Genomic DNA, 23,905 nt, shown 5'->3' with positions numbered 1-23,905 from the left:
AAAGATAACTAGAGAAGTATGCATTCGATTTGAAAGCATACAGTGTCTGAACCAACAGAGAATAATAGTTCAGTAAATCTGGATGTACTCTGCAGTGATGAAATTAGTAAGCACAGGAAACACAGCATTACTTCCTTCAAGGATGGTGAAGACATGACTGATCCAAACCTGCTGCTCCAATGTGCCACCTTGTTCCTGTCACTGTGATAATGCTCTCAGTAAGTGAGATATTGTAGCGATCTACTTTTCTCAAGCCTCTAATTAGCCTGGGAAAGTTTTCTTCACATCCGTTGATGTGGAAAGACAGAGCTAGATGACATGCACATATTGTAAATTTGTCATTTACATTGTAAGTACACATGCATGCTCTCTCCTGTTTTTCCCTCAAGCCTGCAGTAGTTCTCACAGCTGATGCTGAATTGAAAAGAGTGTGTCTCTAGGCCGGGAGGACGAGAATTATGTATAACTGACCTCTCCAAAGTCAGTATTTCTCACCTCATTAGCAGCAGTCCTGGCACATGAGAAGGAATGCAACACTGAATTTTGGGCATTAACGGAACTCAAACACATTTTGGTTTTAGACAGCCCTGATATAGTTTGGATAGTTTTTTAAAACTACTAGACATGAAGCATCCTTTTTTACTCAAAGTGGAAGTACAGCTCTTTCCATGTATACCAAAATTATTTGGTCCATATCTGATTATATGGTTCTGTTTTATTACAATAAACCTTAAAGCAGTCCTTCAGAAAGTTCATGATGTCATATGAAATGTAAAAAGGCAAGTCAGGTTCTTCCCCCCATCATATGAAAAATCTGCAATGAGATTTTTTTTATGCCTTTACAATTGTGCTTGTCCAGTGAGGGAGCTGTGACTATTATTCTTAAAGCCTGAGGTTATACTGCAGTTACAGAGATTAGCCCCATGTATCCCAGCATTTACTAGATTCTCTACAGTTAATTAGAAAACAATTGCAGTCATTCTACTTGGGCAAGGACCTTACTTGTTACTATTGTAAATTCATAAAAAGTATTTTTACTGTGGAATGGAAGCTTTGTTTTCCTGTGGCTTACATCCTTGCAGTTGTGTGTGATCGTGTTCAAACTCTTGTTGCAGTTAAATATATGGTGATGCTAATTTTGATGTGAGCAGTTCTTCCTGTCTTATCTACCTTATGCTTATAGGAAATCAACTTGTTAAATAGGAGTGGAGCCGTAACTGATCACAAGAAATTCTGCAAATAAATTTTTAGTAGATGAAAAATCTTTACCTTTCCAATCACTTCAGCTCAGCTCCCAAGGTATCCTTTAAATTACTGAAGTTTGATTTCATCTTCATCCTGTTTTTCTTTAACAAGCAGTGAAATTGCGTGAATGTGGGGTTTTTGCCTGTATTTCATAATTTTACTATTATGAGCTTCTATATCTTGAAGAAGTCATCCTTTAGAACTATGAACTTAATGCTATGTCCATGTGAGGACCCTGATCTGAAGGGATGAAAATGACGAAAGTAGCTAATTTTATTGACTTGTTTTTTTCAGTAGGATGACTTTAGTGAATTTAGAAAAAATCATAGAAAACTTAGAAAAGTGCATATCCTTACTCTATAGGCTTTATTGAATGCACGCTCCTCTAGACATCAATTTAAATATTTTCCCATTTTCTGACCTGTAAAGAAATTTAGCAGATTAGATTTTGGGCAGAAGATCTGCTATGTTCACTTCTTTTGATAACAGTTTAACTACACTAAGATTTAAAGAAAAGAAAAAAGTAATTAATTTTTGGAATTAATTTCTGTCTGAACCAAAATTTTTGTCTTTTCTGATAGGACACTTGAGAATTTTCAGGAAACTACTCTGAATATATGAGAAGAAACTGTGCAGCATTCTATTGTTTTGATGTTCCTTTTGTAAAAGTTGAAAGTGTACATACGGTTTGCTTTCAGAAGTCAAAGCAGTTGTGCATTTACTACAGTGAGGATATCTGTCTGTGAGTTACTCTCTCAAAACCAGTTATTCAACAAACATTTTCCAGGCAACATATAATTCTCAACCAGATAGAAGAAAAATGCAGTACTATCATATTGCTTCAAAACTGAGGACAGAGTTTCCATTGTTCATTAGTATTAGCTGAATCAGAGTCGTAGTTGGATACAGCAGGCTGTAAATTGTATAGCAGCTGTGTCATGGGAACATATTTTTCAGATTAGATACATTAAAAACCAGAATACCATTTCCCTTTTCTTGTATTATATCAAGTCTTCTCTGCTGTCTATTGGTAGCTTTATTGCTTTCACACTTAACTAATACTGATGTAAAATTAATTTTTTTTTCCTGAAAGAGTCACATGGAATCAGTCTTTGACAGGTTTATCTCTTTGTGGCAGTTTAATTGAAGCTGGAACAATTTTGCTGTTGCAAACGTTAGTTGTAGTACGGGAAGCCCTCAGTCTTTCAGAATTTCTTTTTTACAATTTACCATTTTTTAAAAATCTTTTGAAATACTCTCAGTGTATATAAGTGTATTTTGAATAATGGGCTGGACTTCAGTTCTAGAATCTGTGATGGCAAGCTGATCTTCACAACCTCAGTTGTGGTCATCCATTACATAGAATCAGGAGGCAGTTTACTGACATACTCACCATCTGTCATCCACTTGATTTAAACATATTAATGCAACTAGTGTCCTAATTGTAAAAAACAAAGAACAAAACCAACTGAAAGACTACACAAAACTTTGTCAGTGTTCTATGACACTTAAATTAGGATTTCAAATGTTTGATTTCATTGTACTGGCAGATGCAGGAAAAAAGAGAAAGAGTTTTCAAATTAGGGAATAACATTAAAATTCTTTAAGTATATTTTTAGTCAATTACAAAAAAATAAAACACTTTATTGGCTCTAATTTGGAACTTGAAAATTCCTGCTACTGAATGCTCTGATAATATAAGCTGTACAACAGAAATATAAGGAAATCTTGAATTTTTCTTGGTCACTTTAATATATTTAAATGAGCCTTCTTTTTTTTGGAACCAGCTGTTTTAAGGAGAAACCAAACCAAACTCTTTTAAGAATAAAAGTAGTTAAACCAGCTTGATCTGTGGGTGATGTTCACTGATGACACAGGGGATTTTGCAAATTCAGAAATATTCAAGGATTTGCACCATGAAAATTTGTACTTCACAGATTTTAAGAAATTCTAAAGTACTTAAACAGTTTTGTTTATAGAAAAGCTGACACTATATCATGAACAATTTCATCAGAGAACACTGTAACAGGGAGGGGGACTATTCATATACTTAGGTATTATATAAATACGTTGTTGAACCAGGGCCTCTCAAGTATCTAGATCTGAATTCTAAAAGAAAAGAAAAATAAAATGAAACAGTAACCTTTAAAGAAATCTGGCTAACTTCAGGGGTTGTTTGCAAAAATGCCAGAAGTATTGAGGGAAGATTTCAAAGTTTTTGTTACAACTTTCCAAAGCCTTTTACTGTTGGTGCGTTACTGTAACATTGCTAACATGGTACACGACTAAAACCCACTAGAGGGAGCTAGAAATATTTTATTATGATATTGCCAAGTCAGTATTTTACATCATTTCCATTTCTACTTTTATCCAACTCTAGGAAAGTGTAACTTAATGCTGTGTCCATTATAGCACATTCTAATCGGCATGTCATATAGTTGTCATAGGTAAAGATTTGTTCGTGCCCCAAATCCAAAACAGGAGCTGTCTGCTGTATAAGCAATTATTTGAGGTAGAGCATGCCACCAGTTACAAACTTGCACATAACAACTGGGGAAGAAAGGGATGGCTTTATCAGAGAGAAACAGACCACTGTCTTCACCTTCAATGGAGTTAAATGTGGGTTAGGTCTGGTCCAGAACTGGGAATGAAAACACATACAACTTCACATCCTAGCAAGTTAAAAACTTCTTTCATAAAGAAACCATTGTGTCAGGATTTAATCTCAATGAAAGTGCCTGTTTAACCACTTTTCTTTCTGAAGCCTCAAACATTTAACCTAGTCCATTTATATAGGCTGCATGCGGTGTCTCCACAGACCCTGACTTGCTTCACTCAACTTTGTCTGTAATGTATGCTGAAAAAATGAAGGGAGAAGCAGAAGCCACATGGAGATGACAATAGTAAGATATGCTGGTTTATCAAGGTAAATTGATAACAGCTTCCAGCTGTGAGCTGGAAGGTAATAACTGCACAGCCTATTTAAAAAGATTTCCTAACAAACTACATGCTCTTTGTTGGCCAAATTGCATGTCATTTCTAAGGCACAGACATAATTTCCAGGACATACTTCTAGAAAGCCTTTTATTCTGATATGAGCTTCAAATCCTGGTGCAAAGTTTGTCAGGACTAAATTACCTTTATAGTTAGGTAATATTCTTTGAAAAGTCTGCTAGTTGTTAGCTGCAAACTGAAATCATAGTGTGGATACTTTTTTGAAGAGAGATTACTACCTATTCAGCTATTGGTATTCTTCAAGACACTTAGTCCGTGGCTTGTTTCCTGTTCTTATTTCATCTGTATTCTCATATTATGAGTTTTGAAGGACATGAAGGACTTAAGGGCCAAGACTTTGCGTTGTTCTGCTTTATACTGTCAGGTCACATAATGTGTATGTGAAGGGTTTTACCACCTTCTATCTCTTCTTGCAAGAGGGAAGGATGCAAAACAGCAATAAAGCAGGAAATGTTCGTTTAGATACAATTATCTGAGTGAAATGTGAAGTAGTACTTGTTTTAGGGAAGGCAGTAAATCTCACTAATAACACTTTCAAAGCCTGCTAATTTACACTAGCAGCAAAAGGGAAGCATTCACCTAGCTACCTCAACAGGCTGCTGAAGTACCAGGAGTTTGCCTATGTGGAATTTGTAGATATTTTAAAAGAAGAAATAATTACGGAAGTACAGAGAGTTGTCTATATATAAAGTAGAAATGTAGGCAATTTACCAGATGTGTTTCCTAACAAAGGGGATTATTTGAAAATGGAATTAGGAAAAAAATTAACTTTATTTCATTGTACATAACTTCCTTTTTCCTTTCGTAAAATACGGTTTTTATCTTCAGGATATTGATAAGTAATGTACACCTGACTGTGTTAGGTGTCACTAAGTCTGTTGCTTTTCTACTCTTATTCTCCTTTTCCATTTTGAAATTCATTAAACTGACATGCATATAAAATTTTTTTTTAATCTTTTTTTTTTTCACTTGCTGTCAGGGTTAACTGTGGCTCCATCTCATGTAGGCATAAGATGAGTAGCTCTTGTAGCATGAAACTCAGTGTAGGTTTCCAGCCTGGATAGCACAGCATAGCTATCCATTCGAGGGAGGTGATTGTCCCACTCTGCACTGCAGTGGTGCAGCCCCACCTTGAGTACTGTGCGCAGTTTTGGGCACCTCAGTGTATGAAGGGCATCAGACTGTTAGAGTGTGTCCAGAGGATGGCAACCAAGATGGTGAAAGGTCTCGAGGGCAAGACTTAAGAGGAGTGACTGAGGTCACTTGGCTTGTTCAGCTTGGAGAAGAGAAGGCTGAGGGGTGACCTCATGGCAGTCTACAACTTGCTCCCAGGGGGGCTGTGGAGGGGAAGGTGCTGATCTCCTCTCTCTGGTGACCAGCAATAAGACACGAGGATCTGGAATGAAGCTGTGTCAGGGGAAGTTCAGACTGGACATTAGGAAAAGGTTCTTCACTGAGAGGGTGGTTGGTCACTGGAACAGGCTCCCCAGGGAAGTGGTCATGGCACCAACCCTGTCAGAGTTCAAGGAGCATCTGGACAACACTCTTAGTTTTAGGTAGTCCTGCAAGGAGCAGGGAGGTAGACTCGACGATCCTTACAGGTCCCTTTCAACTTGAGATATTTTGTGATTCTATATGTCTTATTTTTTTGGCTGAGCTTTGCAGCCTGAACTGAGAGCTGTGCTGCTGTGACTACATTGTTAGAGTCTGGGCAGCAAGTTTATGTTAAGTTGAAGAATGTTTATGTGGGATTCAATACAGCAGTAACTGCATGATAAGCATCTCAATTTTTCTATTACCATTCTGTTACATTTCATTACAGCTGGATCTTTCATTTTTCTCAGACAATTTCAGTAATGAATGATGACACAGGTGATGTAAGTAGTGTAGTTCTGTTGACTTCAATTTAATGCCATCTGCATATAGACTCCAGGCTTATTGTGGTCCTGTCACATTTTCTCCCTTTTTGGCCTCTTGTTGATGTTGATATCGTGTCTTGCAGTAGTAAACCTGTGAACACTTAGTGCCATTCATCTTCAGACAGTTTACAAGCATTAACTAATGAATATGCTCAGCACCTCTGTGCTGTAGATAATTTTTCTTTCTTATTAGCTGGTTCCTTAATGAAGCTGTGACATTAGTACAGAACTTTGAACACAAAGAAGCATAAATAACATCTAATTGAGACTTTCAGGCAACAAAAGTCTCAAAATCAAATCACTGTAAGATATTTGAATATTTTTACCAGTGCCTTTGAGAGTAAAAATCTTTGTGAAATAAAACAACTTGGAACTGTCATTTGGATGATTTATATTATGTGCCAAATCTGGTGGAACACAGTACTTATTTTGCCTGAATTAATTATTATAAAAATACTTAAGAAACTAAGAAAAAGTTACAATAATCTTTCCTTAAATAAAACTTTTTTTCAGACATCCTGGGTTTGTGTTATAAACTGTTAGCATCAATCACTTCGCTATAAAATTGTGGGAAATTAGTAATTCTAATGTCTATTTATATTACCTTACTCCAGCCATTACTGCCTATTTGTATTTTTCTACCAAAAATTTAACTTCCTTTCTTCCATCACAATTTTTTAATCCATCAGCAAAGTTGCTCTAACAACAGTGTCTACAGAGAGAATTATTTTTTGAGGAATCAAGTGAACAAATAGGCAAAACCAGCTGGACTGAGGAGTTCAAGGAACTCATTTGTGTGCAGAGATGACTAGGGATTAGAGTGTAACAATTAACTGTAACTTCTTTGCAGAAGATTAAATGATAGAAGACCACCTATAAATTACTGGTTAAACTGAAACAATGAGGATTAATTGAATAATGATATAGAGGGGAAAGCTATAAGCAACTACCTATCTGAGTTCCTCAAGCATTAATGAAAATATTAAAGATCTTCCCCAGTACTAGTGGCCTTGGCATAGAGAACAAGAATGCTGTAATTAAATACATTGGTGACACAAAGTTGGATACTTATCAGTACAGGGGAGCAATGGGATACTGTATAATAAAGAACCAGATGACCTTGTGAACTCCAGTAGTAAAAATGAGTGAGATTAAATAACACTAAGTGTAAAACGGGGAATTTAAGGACTAGTAAGAATTTCTACTCTGAACTACAGGCCAGGGACTCCTGTGTGGCTCAGTCCTGCTCAACAAGCATGAATTCTGCTTCCCATAGCAGTGTAGCTGTGTCCAAGCTGCTTATTAGGAACAGTTCTTGCTCCATGCTGTTCTCCTACACTTTGTGCTGGCATTGTCTGGGAGATGCTGGTTAGCAAAGACCTGAGTGTGCCAGGAAGCATAAGAATTAACAGGCAATCATGGGCCAGCACCTGGCCCTGTGACATGGTTATGTCTTACTAGTATAGGCATAGCCTGAAAGAGCAAAATCTATTTGGTCTTGAAAAATGAAAGCAGAGAGAGTATGTGATTGGTCTCTATAAAAACTTCAGGCAGCAAACACTGAGGAGAGGAAGGAGCTATTTAAACTAAATGACAACACTCTTACAAGAATAAATAGCAATAAAATAGCTTGGAGTAAGTGAGCACTGGAAATTAAAAGGCATTCTTTCCATTGTAGCTGTAGGACTTGGAAAAGCATTTTGACAGATTTTGGTCTCATTATTTCCAGTTAATTTTAAGATGGAACTTTATTAAATTATAAAGTTGTTTAAAAAAAATGCTGTTGCCTGAAGCAGCAGGCAACTGGAATCAATACACGAGGTCTCTTTCTATCCAATATTCCTATTTAGTGAGGTTAAACTTGCTAACAAAAGTGACAGCAAATGTATACTCAGTCCTCTTGCTTTAATAAGATTGTTACAACTCTGAAACTTTAGCAAAAATGTAGCTTGATCAACTGTACATTCTCAATATTGCATAATTATGCAAGTTTCAAGGTTAAAGAAAGACTTTGTGGAACCGTGTTGTAGATTCTGTTCACTTATGGCAGGTTTATTTCATGCCAAAACCCACCACACTTATTTAATGAGCCCTCATGGCCCGATGGAGTATGGTGTGGGCTTACAAACTCTGTTTTGCAAGCAGTGCAGCTGTATTTGCTGGGACGTAACACTCACCGGTGTGTACTATGTACAGATCACACCTGGTTTCATATTAGCCATTTCCTCACTGGAAGTCTTTACACCATCTAGTTCTTGAAATCATGAAAACTCATGAAAGAGTTGTGTATGGTCAATAGTGCATAATTCCTGCAATTTTCATTGGCATTGATTAGAAAGACTTTGGACTGGACAGTGTTGACTTGTGCCTGTGCCATAATGAAAAAAGCAAATGAGTGCCTTTATATTGAAGAATATCAGTTATTTTATACATGAACTGCTTCTTTTTATACATTATACTTTAGGAAGGATGTGCACTAGTTTGTATAAACCCACTAGATTAGTGCTCCAACTAACAGTTTCTAGTCCTACTGTGCACGTGGAGGCCTTTGTCACATTTTTTGAACATAAATAATCTGTTTTCCTAATCAGATGTCTTATTCACTGATTGTACTCTTGTTTAAAAAAAAAAAAAAAGTATGAGCAAAATTGCTAGTATATACCTTAAAGATAATAAAAAAATTGATACAAAAGTGATGCACTATCTCATTAGGATGATAAGTACAGTGTTAGTACAAAAGAGCGAGTATACCTTTTTAAAATTGTAGTCGCTTATGATATTTTTCTCTTATACTTAAAAGATAGAATCATGTAAATATATACTTTATCAAATGCATACACAAAAGGGATATACTAATTTTATGCTGACTTGGTTGTTTATGACCATCATAAATTTTCATACATAATATACCCATTCACCATAAATTTAAGAGCAAATGTCTAGTATGGTCACCCTCTCAATATATAGAATTTTTGTGAGCAGATACACATATCCTTTAAAATACATGTAAAGATGCTAGTCTCATACTAGTATTGTAAGCTTTCCCACTTTTATTAACTGCTATTGGAATCCTTGTGGTATTTAATACAACTTTGGGGGATAGATATCCATGTGTCATTACGGATATAGGGCCAATAAACATTATATCAGTTTTGGCAGTTGGTCAAACTGATTGTAACTTTATTACTTGCATGAAAGTGAAAGTCAGTACCACAGCACAGACTAGTGGCATAGCAAAATATTGAAAAAGCAGGTAATCTTTATTAAACCATCACAAATTCAGAGCCTTTCTTTGCTCCTGTAATATACTTCATTGACTACATGCATTAATTTCACAGAAGGAAATGGTGTGACACAAAGGGTGAAGGTATCCCACAGGTACAGTTGAATTAATAAGGTAGAGATGAATGGATAAATGCTAAGAAATAATCTCTGTTTGCTATAGTGCAGTTATCAGAAGAAGCTACTAGGCAATGTCAATAATATGTTATTAATTTCTTTTTAGAGGATATGAAATCTTGCAAATTCATTTTGCTTTGAAATAGAAGCAGTAAAACTGATTGCTATCAAATAAAAAACTAAACCATCTTTAAGGAATTTTTCACAGTACTGTAACCACTGCAAGGAATTTTTGTTCTCAGTTACAATCAAATAAATAGAGAGCAGTTCTGTTGACCTTAAACCACTTATTTGGATTTATTTTTATGTAGAATAATAGTTACCAAAATGCAGTTGCAAATGATCATAGAATCATTCCATTTGGAAGGGACATGGGATTTATCTAGTCCAACCTTCTGCTCAAAGTAGGATTGACACTGGAAAAGAAAAGAGAAAAACTATTAAGTTTCAAAAAAAAAAAAAAAAAAAAGAGATGCTTGGAAAGAAAACATCAGGAAATGAAAAACAGGATTTCTTTGAAAAAAAGGTAGAAGTTGATGACAGGTGGGCCCTCATGTTTACATGATGATGACTCGTCTGTACAGGCAGAATAGTAAAATGAATTGGAAAAGTTTCTGTTTCATTAAAAATATATCTAGACTCTGCTGTTTACAATGTATGAGCATAAAGTAGGTATGATTTATTCCATTCACTGCAAAATAATGAATTTGTGCCTTTAAAATAGATCTTAGTAACTACAAAACATGCATCAGTAGTCTGGACCTAAACCTCTAGAATGATGTCTCTATAGATGAGCCTAAATCCTGCAGCCACTGTAAAAACCTCTGTGGTTTCCAGACATATGAATGTTGACTATTGATGGCACATGCTATGTATAAGTCTTACACAGTTGTAGGCAGTTGCTTCCATTAAAAAGGAATACCAAAATTAAAAATTTTAAAGGAAGCACCTCATAGAAAGGAATACAAACTTTCCCTCACCAATAATGGAAATTAGTACTCTTAGCTGAAAAAGAGAATACAGATTTCAGATGGGGGGAAAAGTGAATTACTGCTTTTTAGAGCAAACATGAGCCATTTTTTTTGGTGGTGTATAGAACCAAATAGATAGGATTATATATTTTAGCTAAAATCATGAATTCTTCTATTCTAATTCAAAGAGCTTTGAATTCCAAATAATATGCAGAGTACTAAAAAGTTTTACTTCTGTCAGGGACAATTAATAGTGCTGTTGCTATTTTACTGGAAAACTTTGGGGGATTTCAATGTATTCAGAAACAAACCAATAACCAGAAAAGCTGATCAATCTCATTTTCTCAGGAGACAATATTCAAAGTGACCCTTGCAGTCCCAGAACCAGGAGACCCACTGATTAAACTTAGGGTTCTTTGGAAACACTGTTATATTTCAAATAGGCAAAATGGGGAAAGATCAGCAGAAATTGGGACTAGAGGTAAGGAGGATACCATTGGGCCCTACTTATACTAGGGCCACATTAGCCAAAGATGCATAGATTTGCTGTACAATTGTAACTTCCATCACTGTACAGAGGAAGCTGACTCACATATTACTGAGTACCAATGCTGATTCGGCAGTGTCTACTCCAAGTCAACGCAGTGACTAATGGAGAGATGAAGTACTCCTTCCTCAAAAAAACTTCCTTGGTACAGGGTGGCTTCAAATGTTGCATTACTCCATGATGTAATGAAGTTGTTTTGCATCTGTGACAGATTAATTTAAAAAAAAAAAAAAAAGGGACTAACTGTAGTATGTTAGTAAACATGATTAGTTACCTCGATGCTGGACCCAAGCAAAGGGTTTTCCTACTCTTCCATTTTTCTCCCCCTTCCTTTCAATGCTATATTCCCATTGCCTTGTATAATATTTAAGGAATTGTATCTTGCATAAAATCCAAGGACAAAAAGAAAAAAAAAAAGAATTTAAATCAAGTGAAATTTTCTGAAGAACACTAGCAGCAAGCACAACAGTTAATATAATGCTAATATATTAGGTGCTTCTGCCAAGCAAATGAACTCTAAGAAATTTGGTAAAAGCATAATAATAAACCTTACTGTCCTATGGAAGCCTTCCAGTACGATTTTGCACCTCTGCACACCTGTAATTCAAAGTAATGTTCTGAAGGCTGATGAGGATTTGGTGTAATTATTTCTTAGATTGTAGCGTCTAAGCTATCAAACTCAGGCTGATATGTAATCAAATATACTGTGCCTTTTAATCTAATCTTAAATAAAATAAGATTTCCATTTTGTTCTTAGAAGTTAGTGTTAGGCCGTCTAATTATACTTAGGGGAACAGTGAATGTTATCTTGCAAGATAGCTGTCTTTTCACATAATTTATCTGAAAATATTACAATGATTGTCATACTATATCCTTTTTATTAAATTACATATGTCTTGCTTTAAAATGTTTGCAGATGTAATTTCTTTATAAATATTTTTTTCCATTTTATGGAATTTAAAGTGGTGTGTGAAATGTGTTTTGAAGAATTTAGTCTAATAGACAAATTTGTAATGTTTTGTTTAGGAGAATACAAAGGAGTGATTTTTTTGTGCATTAATTATATCTGATGTGTAGATGTGAAATGGCTGATTATTTGGATATTGCAGGTTTTGCAGAATTTCTTTTTGTGTGCTTATATAATAAAAAGTGCTAATATTATGTGATGAAAGCTTTTGGGCAGTGTTAGCAGAAGTGAGAGCATATTATAGTCTTGTAGAAAATGGTGAAGAAATCCAAAATGAGCAGTGTTAGCAGAAGTGAGAGCATATTATAGTCTTGTAAAAAATGGTGAAGAAATCCAAAATGAGTTGGAACTTGTTTGTTCCGTGTATGGAATTAATCTTTGTGAACGGAAAGCACGTGGAAGGTTTGAGGTAAATCTGTCTAATCTGCATTCAGAATACTTCTTTTCAGCGCTGTCTAAAAAAAGAAATTTGTCTTAAAAAGCAAATTAAATTAAGAGTTAATGTGAAAATGTCAGGCTAGTTAAGCTTTGTGTGGTTATTTTCACACTTTACAGGAGAAATTTATTTGAAAAGAACTTCAGCAATTCGTATCTTAGGCACTAGGTGGTGGTTCAGCCTTTTGTACTGAAATGCACTTCTCCATACAGTACCACTAGCACTTTAGATCCTAGTTTTAAACTAGTACTTAAATAATAATTAGAGCTGTTGGAGAGCAGATTTTTGTACATTTTTTCCTTTTCAAATTGGCAGCGTTCCCATGCTGAGAACTGACACCCACAAATTGCAACACTGATGTTTGTGTACAAAATGTGTTTACGACTGTTGAACTCTTCAGAGTGGTGGTTAGGAGATTTGAAAATGGGTGCGGTAGGTAGCGTGCCTGCTTTAGAGTGCAGATTTCTGATGGAAGGGATTAACCATTTTTTAATTACTGTTTTAGAAGGGAAACTTCTGTGGTTCTTCTTTGCAGACATGTCAAAATGCATGTATTAAGCATGCGATCCACGCGTGTAGTCTCCCCATCCCTTCTCTGCTGTGCTGCTCTCACAGTCACATGAGATGCTCTGTCCTGGCGGGGACTTGGCGGGGCCAGAGCTGCTCTGTGTGTGTGTGAGCTGCTGAGTGCTCTGTCGCAAGCCCTGGGGGACAGAATGGGAAATCCTGTCCAGGAATATGCCACCTTCCCGTCTGTGCTCTTATGACACTATCTTACATGGGTGTCTGTCTTTTAATTGAGAGGTCTGCACTGTAAATTACCAGTATTTTTTAGATTGCAAGAATGCTTCTACATGCTACGATAAGATGGAGAAATCAGTTTAGCCGTGTATTAATCAAGAGCTTGAATTTCTTAGTGCTTACCCAAAGCATATAAATTTTTATGTCTGTGTGACAGTTGCCGTTCTGCTCATTGTGTGTGATTATTTGAAGCTAAAATTATAACTGCTTGGGTCAATATTATGGAAGTCTGCACGTTGCAAGTACATTGGAAATAAGGCTTTATCAGAAGTGTTAGCTATAAATATTATGAAACACTCTTAGAAAGGCAGAAAAATATCTGCAAAATAAATAAATATATGCATTTTTCATGCAGTGTGTTTTGAATTTTTTTCAACATGAAATACCTTAAGTAACTTTTTCTTTTTAAAAAAATTTTCTGTGTTTCATGAGGTGCTTTCAGTTTAAGTGCTTATATTGTTTCCTGCAGGTCTGACCCAATTACTTTGGTAATATGTAAGAAACATTGCACAATGTTGGACAGTTGGAAACAGTTTGACTTCAGTAGTGCCTGGGAGATAATATGATGTCTTCCTTAAAGTGTCACTGACAGTCAGTGAAAAACAGCTTCCAAGATGTAGAGATGGAAATAAAATACCAGATGATGATACAGTAGATAGCAACAACAAAGATAAGCATAGCTTTGTTAATTAGGGACTGGGTTTGATCAAACTTTTATCATAAAATATTTGCTTGTTTCATATGGGTCTCATGGCACTGACAATTGTATTGCTCTGTTCTGCTATACATCATTGTCTACCTAGTTTGGCAGGACCTGAGATTTATGTTGAAACAGATCACTAAATTTTGTGTGTCACAGGGAAGAGGTTAGGTCAGGAGTACTCTTCCTGATTCTACTTTTAGAGGAGGAGATATTAAATCATACTCATTCAGAAGGACCTCTCATTCCGTTGGGTACAAGAGAATAATACTGGTCATCCTGGAGTGCATTGTCCTGGGACAAAGTGTGGCTGTCAGCCAAGGACATAGTTGCTCAAGTGTTTAGACTGTGGTATCTTATTTTTTGTGACATTTTAACATCTACTAATAGAAGGAAAAATAGCTCACAAAATCTTTGGGGGATTTTATCTTGTAGTCATTCAAATTGTTATATATTTGTATACTTATTTAATTGCTTCAGATCTGGTCCTTTCATTGTGCTGACACATATACAGAAAGTTTAGAACTTCTTTCATCTGTGTACAAACCAAGCAGAAAAGTTAAAGGCTTTTGATTGCTGTTGATGAAAGAAGGCAAAAATACTTCTGTCTTTGGTGCTGAAATTTCAGTTTGGAGCTTTCGAGCTTAATTAGAAAAGGTAAAACAGACCTGTTCTTACATTTGTATTTGAATGATGGCCAGGCCTGAAGCATACACAGTATTGACCTTTGTTCTCAGGACATCTAACCTACTTCAGACAGCAAGCTGCTACTCAGGGAGTCTCTCTTTTTTACCCCCAGTGCTTTGATAGCTTGTTCTGTCTTGTTGAAAAAAGCAGACATGAGTTCTCAAAGATGGAGTATCAGCACTATAAAAAGTTAAGAAGGAAGTTTACCAGGATGGGGCATATTGCCACCATTAAATGGGCAAGTGATGCCTCCTTTTCCTGCCCCAGCATGGCAGTTTGTGAATGAGGCAGTCAGTGAACTTAGTCTGAGTATGAACCTTGCATCCAAATAGCCTTCTATATGAAGCTTTCATCAAAACATTTTTGGTGAGACTTGGTTAGACAGCATGGCCCAAGTTTTCTATCAGATAACTGCCCGGGGAATAAAAGTAAGATAAAGATTGCCCCTTCTGAAACCTTTTCTGGTGGACTGAGCTAGATGTATCGTGGGGGTAGAAACTACATTTTCCATGTGATTCAACCATTGAGCTAGCTGCATTGAAAAGAATAATGAAGAGCATTAATGTAACCCTTTGAAAGTCCCGTACTGTAAACCCTTGAAAAAGAGGCGGCTCAGTGTAGGATTAGAACTGGAGGCAAGATAACTAGATTGAAGGCTGAGTGTAGACATTCAAGGAACACACAGTAAAAATGATACAATTTTTTCTGTGAACTAAGACAAAAATATATAAAGAACAGAAAAGCTGAGTTAAGGCTAAAGAAAAATGAAGATTAAGGAGTGAAGGACGAAATTTGTGGTGAATTAATGCTATCTACAATACAAATTTTAAGATAACACAATAACCAGTTTGAATGTGCCATTGTATTACGTGGCCTGTTGTATTTGATTCATTACATCCTGATTTATTCTCATCTGATATAAGAAATGAATGTGAAATTAACTTATAGATAATTGGCACTGGCAATTTCCTGCACTGCCATGTGACTAAAGTGATCGGATACAAAAGCTTTGCAAGCAAGTACATTTTAGAATGTTAAAGAATCTCAGTACTATATGCAGAATCTCACAACTGGGAAGCTGTAATCATTTCAATAATTTAGTAAGCATACAGTGAAAGCTAAATCTTGGCCAGTGTGGAGAGTGGAGAGACTCACCACCTTATATATTGTGTTACTTTATTTATAAAATGGCTTTAATATTTGATGGCTTTGAAAATCAAGTCACTTCCTGAAGTCAGCTTCTTCATGTAAATATAAGATACAGACCACTGCTGAAGTAATTCGGCAAAGCGTTTTTGAGAATTATAAAATTACTTGTTTGCAACAGCAGATGATCTATTCCAAAGTTCCTTACTCTGACTTAGAAGACAATGGATTAAATGTTTAATGAATTTTTTTATTCCTTTCTTTTTTCTATCATCCTATTATCCTCAACCTATAGTCTTCATTTTAAAATTTTACATTTACTGCCATTGGAATGTCTATAGGTAGATCCTTTTCATTAATATTGCTACTATTTGTGTTTTTACCTTGTATTAAAAATGATGAAGCAAAAGTAGAATAGAAGTATCTTTGTGTTTATATTTTTTTCTAAAGCAATTTCCTCCAAGGTTGTACAGACATATTTTATTGTGCTGTGGCTAAACTGTTGTAATTTTAATAGAAAGAATTAAAATAGTATTCTTTCTACCTTTGGAAACGACAACGATCAGTTGATGTATGCTTGATGAAAACTTTGTATACAGTGTTTACAAGCTAACAGATTTCCCATTTAAATATGTCTGAACAGGTAATGTGGGTATGTAACTTGTGCCGAAAACAACAAGAAATCCTCACAAAATCAGGAGCCTGGTTCTATAACAGTGGATCAAATGCACCACAGCAGCCTGACCAAGAAGCTATTAGAGGTCTGCGGAACGAGGAAGCACCTCAAGAGAAAAAAGCAAAGCTGCAGGAGCATTCTCAGTATCAAGGACCATCAGGTGACATATCCACACAAGTTTTGGACAAAAACAGATCTCAGGGCCTCACAAGACAAGACTCAATTAAGAATGGTTCAGGAGTAAAGCATCAAGTAACAAGTGACACAACATCAGACAGGTAAGAAAGTATTTAATGTTTATACTGATAAGATCTGCTGAATTTATGCTACAAATTTTAATTTATCTTTTTAAGTTTTATCTTATTTTTATTCTGTAGCCTATAAAATACATACTGGTCTTTTTGAATCAATCCTATGAAGCAGCAGCTGAGGAGTCTCTTATTGTATTCAGATGGTCATGAACAATGTGTGTTCTTCATTCCTTCTCATCAAAAAAACAACATGGAGAATGACAGTTGCAGTGTGACAGAGCTTGTCCATGTGCTTGCAACTTTGTCGAATCATAGTCATTGTGCTGTACAGAATGTTACCATATTTCTTTTGTGGCCACTAACTTTATAGCAGAATTTTAGTAATCCAAAATAGGGCTCAAAAAAGCAGGTTAATGGAAGATGGTGGGTGTTCAGACTACCGAATTAAAACATCTGGTATTACTTGCAGTATATAGTATTGAAGATGGTGAAATCTTCGTGTGATGACCTGAGTCTTTTCATCGTTTCTCAGTTTCTTGCTGTTAGTTATTGTCATTAATACTAAAAATTTTTTCTTCACTGGTTTATCTCAGTGTTACTTGGCATTGGTTGAAACTGTGGCTGTTTTAGTGGCTGTTTACTAGTTTAAACTAGTAGGACTGAGTTTAGCCAGAGGCTGGAGCTGGAACTTCTCTCCTTTTTTCTTGATGTGATTGTACCAAAAGGCACCAGAAGGCTCTCAACCTCTGCAGCTACGTTTTACTGGAACACAAAAGTAAAAACTGTTTAATTGAATAAGTTTAATTTCTTTCTAAGCAAGACCAGAATAGAACTTTAAATATAATGGGAAGGGAAAGAAGAGAGTGAGCTTGCTCACATGTTTCCATAGAAATGATACCTTCTCTCTCCAGAGACCTCCACCTGCCTTGGAATTTGGCAGCCAGATCAGTATAATCTGGCAGCCTTCCTCTGCTGCCCAGCTATGACCTCGTTACAATATTTATTCCGCAAACTTGAAACAAATTAGACAGCTGTAATATCTTTTACAGCTAATATACTTAAAATTGTTTTCCTTTTCCCTCACCTCTTGTATTCCACCTATTTTTGGTCTTATTTGGGAACAAATTGAATGTAATTAATCTAACCCTTTTTGTTTCACTTATTGTGCCTGTTGCCCTTTGCTCTGATTTCAGCTAATGTGTTCAGTACTTAGTTGCTCTGAGTGCTCCTCAGTTATGTGCATGGTGTCTGAGAAATAGAGCTGGCAACTTAGCTTGATGCTAAGGAGCAGGAGAGAGACTGATTCTCTTGGGGTTCTTTTTTTTCTTTAATTTTGCCAGGAAAATGGAATGATACATAATGTGATGATAAAAAAAACCCCTTTTTGTTCTCAGCCGTAATTTAACTCTTAGTGTTTTTATATTATATGCATGCAGAAAGAGAGAGGAAGTGATATACAAATAAATATATAATTCAGATATGTAACATGCATTTACCCTAAGCAGAGTTATATGATAAACGTGGACAGTATAAAGTAATATTTGCCAACAGGAAGAATGTAGACTGTGCCTGAAATCAGAAATATTCTGTTGATTGTGATCACTTCTACTCAACATATTGCTTAAATCCAAATTGGTTTTGCAGTGATTATCCCCTTTCTGTTTTATTTGGATACTAATGCTAGTGTTCCCTAATTACCATATACAAGTATGCTTAGAATATATTTGTGGTATATATTACACACTACTGAAGTTTAGAGGGTCTTCTGAATAATTTACTTCCCTAATGTTCCTCACATAAACTGTCTTTCCTTTGCTAGAGGTAATGAAAAAGACGCCTCCTTGATGGCCAATCAATGTCTGATTGGTCAAATGGGCTTTTAGAGGAGAATATCAGCATCTCTGAGAGAGACCATCCCAGAATTCAAGGATGGGGATAGGCCTTAAGTTTGGACCTGTATATGCTGTGGCGCCATTGCTATTCTCAACAATAATATTGGGAAGGCTTACTATTTTATTACATTCAACCACTGTAAAGAGGAGAAGATAATATATTATTATCTTTATACTGAAGTCATGCATAGAATATGTATAATAATTTAATATAATTTTAATATTAAAATTTATAAATTGATATATGTTCTGCTTATTATAGTTGATCAAGTTAAGAAAACTCTTTTTATCCATCTGAAACTTGAATTTGTGGCCAAGCAATTGTATATAACTTTTCCTAAAGGCTTCTGGTCTTCTGTCTTCTTTTCTGAATGCTTCATGTTATGGTTTTGGGGTTTTTTTTAACATTAACTGAAAGAACCAGCCAGTAGAGAAACATGTTATACGAGAGATCATCATGACAGTTTTTTTTCTATTCTTAAATTAGTTCTATGCAGAAATTGAGCTACTCTAGTACAGTAGACCATTTGTCTAGATAAGATAATTCTAGGAGAAAAACATGGCAGTTCAAAATGTTCAAAATAAGAGGGAAATAGCCAAAAAAGCCTGAAATACTTAGAAGTGGTTGTTGTTTATCTTGGACATCATCAGTAATAGAAGTAAGTAGAAAGTGAGAACTATATTGTCTGTTTTATTTTTCATCCCAAACACATTAGTTTTGGCACAAAAAATAATTTAGGAAATTAAAAACAATAAAACATTTGTGAAAAAAAAATTACTAACACTCCATATACTTGTGTACTTACGATTTGAATAGAAAGGTAAAATGTCATTTGTCATCAAAGTTTTTTAAACATTTGCAGCTTCCTTTGATGTTGCAGCAATCATTACTTAGTAGTTCTTTATATCAAGTATCATATATCTTATCTTGGTCATCTGGAGACAAGTTGGTCACAGAATAAAGGGCAACATTCACTCCTTGAATCTCAAGAACATCAATGCCATTTCTGTCTCATTCCTTGCTATGTCTTTTTTGGTTGTGCTTTTTTGTTTTTCCATTCTTGAGTAGTACTCACCATATTTTTTTCCTGTTTTCTTTACTAGTATTATTCTTCATTAAAATAATATTAATTTTTTCAACCATTAGACTAGTATTCTCTTCCCCTGATGTATGCAACAGTCCCATTTGTAATCGATAGATCCTAAGCTGTTCAGCCAGACAGATAGGTACTTGACTGTAGATCTTCTTTGACTGATCTGAAATTTGTTGCCTTAAAGAAGTCTGGGATGATTTTGGATTGCACATTCTCCAAGGATGTTTTTCTTATATTGGATCCATTAGAGAAGAAAAAAGAAGTCAAAAACTATTCAGGAGCAAGTTGTACTTACCACCAGCAGAACAGTTTTCCATCATGAAATTTTTTTGTAGTTCATATCCGATATTTATAATCTGCCTTACTGCGCTTTTACTGCTTTCTGTGTAGTAAACCCCTGGAGAAGGCAGAGGCAGCAGGCACACTGTAGGATCCAGTGTTAGTTTACTTTCAGTAATTGACCATCTTATATTTGACATTGTTTGAGGTGAGACTAGCATAATTTGTATCGTATGTAGACTTTATGCTAAGAGCAGTTGAGAAGTAACCATATGTAGTGGTTTTCACAGACTTAACCTTGTGAGCAGAGTATGGATGCTGATGTAATATAATGCTAGACTCCCTGAAAACTGCCAAATTATGTGAATCAAAGAAATGCAAAATATTACTGTCTGTAATCCATAGACTCAGAAGGTCCGTTCTGAGCTCTGCTGTGCACAGATGGTAGATTTATGGCTGTATGCACTGCAGTTCTTTGATTTGTACTATCCAATTTCACATTAATTTTGGATTATACAAAAGTGTCCTTTTTATTTTACTTTGATCAAAAACATTCATGTATTCTATTGTTCCCAAGACCTATGCTACTCATCATTCAATACATTGTGTTTTCTTTCTAGCAGCAAAATTATTTGAATAGACATAATCTTTTTTCAGTCATTTTGTAGCAGGCAATCAGCTTGTGAAATGATTGATTTCCTCATTCCAAAGCATAAGCCAAAGCAAATGTTAATAATGTCCTATTAAAATGTGTACAACATCCTAATAATAAAAGCTGGGGAACAGGGAACCTTAATGCTGATACAAAGCTTTTTTTGTGTCATTCTGTTTGCCTAAATTGTTAGCTCTTTAGGTGGTGTTGCCATGCTTGAGTTGTAAAATAATTATTTTTCTTGCTCTTGGTAGGATCTGTTGTAAAGCCATTTAAATAATTTTCCACATATGAATTCAGTGTTTTAAATTATAAATCTTTTGTGACATTCCAGAGGTGGTGCTTCACAAACGTCTTTTCTATATATGTGATATTTCAGAATCCTTTTTAAGTGATAGCTCTCTTGAAGTAGGAAACAACCCATGCATCTTCCCAGTGAAAGGTTATGATGACATAACTATTTCTAATCTAATGCCTTTCTGAAATGATGTTATGTAGTTCAGGTAGATGTGAATGATTAAGTGTTTTGTTGTTTTTTTCATTTGTTTTTTTTTTTTCATTTTTTTTCCCCCTAATCTACCCTTTATGAATCCAAAATGCTTTCCAAAATTTGAAAATGTTAACTTTGAATTTACAATATATATTTGTCATGGATTCTATTAGTGTAAGGAAAGCTCTCCTCAAGGATATTTTTCATGAGATTCAATGCAAAAAAAAAAAAAAGTGAAAATATTGTGAGAAAGTTTGTTTTCATGTTTCATGAGTCAATTTATTATTGCTGCATCTATCAGAAGGTGAGCTATGTCAAAAAAAGAGAATTGGTTATTGGTATCTGTAACGATCATGATCTGTAAGATCCTGATTTGAAGCAAGACTAATGAATAAAGCTGCCTGAACCCCTTTCAGATTAACTATAAGGATATGAGATTAAATCATGAAAACCAGAATGAAAACAATAAATTGAGAGAGTGAGCAGCTGCAGAGTTGCACAACAGCAGTATTTATTTTCCAGGCCAGCAGACACAAATAAAATATATCCTCCTTCCCTCTTCCTTCCCTTCTCCTTTCAAAGATACATATTTATTTTGGGGTTTCATTTTCTATTATCCCTTTTAACTCAGGAAAAAAGAGGATTTTCATGGTGGTTTCCACACACTATGGTGGGCTTGGAGGATTCATTTTATTCTGAGTAAGAACTGCAAACAAGACTGTTGAGGCTACTTGGGTCTGAAGTTGCAGGTTTTGTGCATATATTCTTTATGTAATGTATGCATGTGTTTCCCACATATAAAGGTTTTATTCTATTGCGTTACCAATGACAGTAGAATGAAAGCAGTCCCCTGTGTTCCTTTGCTTCCGTTCTTGGAAGGAGTGCCAGTATGAGTTGGCAGCGTAGGCTCTCTCTTTTGGGACTGTCAGGGTTGGGGATGTCAGGGTGTGAACAGAGAGAAAAAAGAGACCAAAATAAGAGGGAAAAGGAGGAGAGAGGACAAAGCAGGCATAAGCTAGCTGAGAAACGTCTAAGAGCAGCATGAATTAAATAAATGAAAATGTGTGTCCATCTGTTTCATGTTATATCTTTTTCAAATGACTCTTCTTTAATTGCTGGATTATGAACAACTGATACTGAGAACATCACTGATGGCAGTTTATTGCAATTTAAAATATGACAACGTAATGTTAAAGAATCAGTCAATTACATTTCTTTCTGAAAGGCTGAAAACTGGCCAGTTCCCAAGATGATCACTAATTTTCTTCTGCAACACTTATGACACAGCACTGTAGTGCAGCCCTGATTTTGACTGTTTCTATTTCTGAGCAGCTGAGTTGATAGATCTTTAGCCCAGGTGTCTTAAAAAAGCATACAATCTTTACTCGGACCTGTGGAAACTAAGCATATTTGAAAGCAATCTCAAGTAAAATAGAGGCATTTTAACTTTTTTACCTATGCTTTTCTACCTGCTGACATATTTAAAGACAGTGAGGAATATTAAAAGAATTGTATAGAGACAGTCTTTAAAATAAGGGAGTTGATATCCAAGACTCAGACTGACAATGCTATATGCAGATTTGTTCGTGTTCAGAAGGATCTATTACGGACAACAGTGTCTCTAAACTATTTAGAATTTTTTATGTAAGAATTAACTGACATGAATTTATTTGTTTTAACATTGTTGACTGCCACGGTAGAAAAACCCCACAATTGTTGAGAAAGCATAATTATATTGTTTCACTTCATGAATAAATCTTATGATTGTACAAGTATTTTTTAGGTTGAGTTTAAAATGGAATCAATATTCTTTTCCATGCATGACTGCAAAGAGCTGTCACTGACTTTCCCTGGTGCTAGAACAAATGCAAAATTTGGCATGAGAGGTAACCTACAGTATTTTTAACTTATTAACTGTAGAATTAAGTTTTATGGGATTTGAACTGCATCCAAATTAGGTTTTATCTTCATCTTCCTGCTGCTCTTCCAGCATTTTTCACCACTTCGATGGTCAGTCCTTGGAGCTGTGAAGTGAAACCAACGTGAATCTGAAAGCTGTAGTCTCAGTAGTTTTGCTTTTTGTTTCTTGTGCTGTCTATCTTCCATTTCAGTGTATGCATTGTATGATTCTTGAAGTAATAACTTAGAACAAACGAGTTATTTTCTTCTTCACAGAACTCATCTTTTAATTATTTCATTCCTCTACATATAGGTTTAGGGGTGTGGATCAACATTTCATCACTATTCCGGTTTTCAGGTGGAAAAAAAAAGCTACGCTTATCTGCTGTCTCAATCTGGAATGGCATAAAAAGGAAATTAATAATAACTATGGCCAGAGGAAGGAACAGAAATTTATGGGAAGGGAGCCAGAGAAAATGCAGTATTTAATTATTGAAAAGAAATACCTTGGGTCCAAGAAAGTCAGAAATCCGTCAGTGCAGAAGTTTGAATGAAATAATTAGACACTTATGACAAGAACTAAGCTACACCTACTTATAAGGATGAGTAAGGAGTTTGGTACCATCTGTAATGCCTACATGCAGAGTCTCTGTAAGAAGTTCCTGAATGATACTGACATTGTCTATTAACAGCCCAGACTACCTACAGCGGATATACTATGTTTCTACCTGTTATTAATAGGTTGCAATGGGTTGTGACCTCTCCAATCTGTTCTAACTTCTGGAAAAGAGGGGGAGCTTTTTCTGTCCATTGCCTTTGCAGAACTGTCTGTCTTCTGA

General features: G+C 35.4%; 1 protein-coding gene across 25 annotated transcripts in view; it reads left to right on the top strand.

Annotated features, from left to right (window-relative positions):
- Nucleotides 1–23,905, top strand: part of RIMS2 (regulating synaptic membrane exocytosis 2) — a 488,690-nt gene that overhangs the window by 111,148 nt on the left and 353,637 nt on the right. For all 25 annotated transcript variants that reach the window (XM_059815848.1, XM_059815828.1, XM_059815837.1 and 22 more), the window contains one exon: nucleotides 16,477–16,787. In XM_059815848.1, the coding sequence (XP_059671831.1) occupies nucleotides 16,477–16,787 (311 nt within the window). The remainder of the gene's footprint in view (nucleotides 1–16,476; nucleotides 16,788–23,905) is intronic.

This window comes from Gavia stellata, chromosome 3 (genome assembly GCF_030936135.1).
Source record: "Gavia stellata isolate bGavSte3 chromosome 3, bGavSte3.hap2, whole genome shotgun sequence".
Lineage (NCBI taxonomy): Eukaryota > Metazoa > Chordata > Aves > Gaviiformes > Gaviidae > Gavia > Gavia stellata.
The sequence above is the reverse complement of the archived record's forward strand: the minus strand, read 5'-3'. Positions and strand labels throughout refer to the sequence as shown.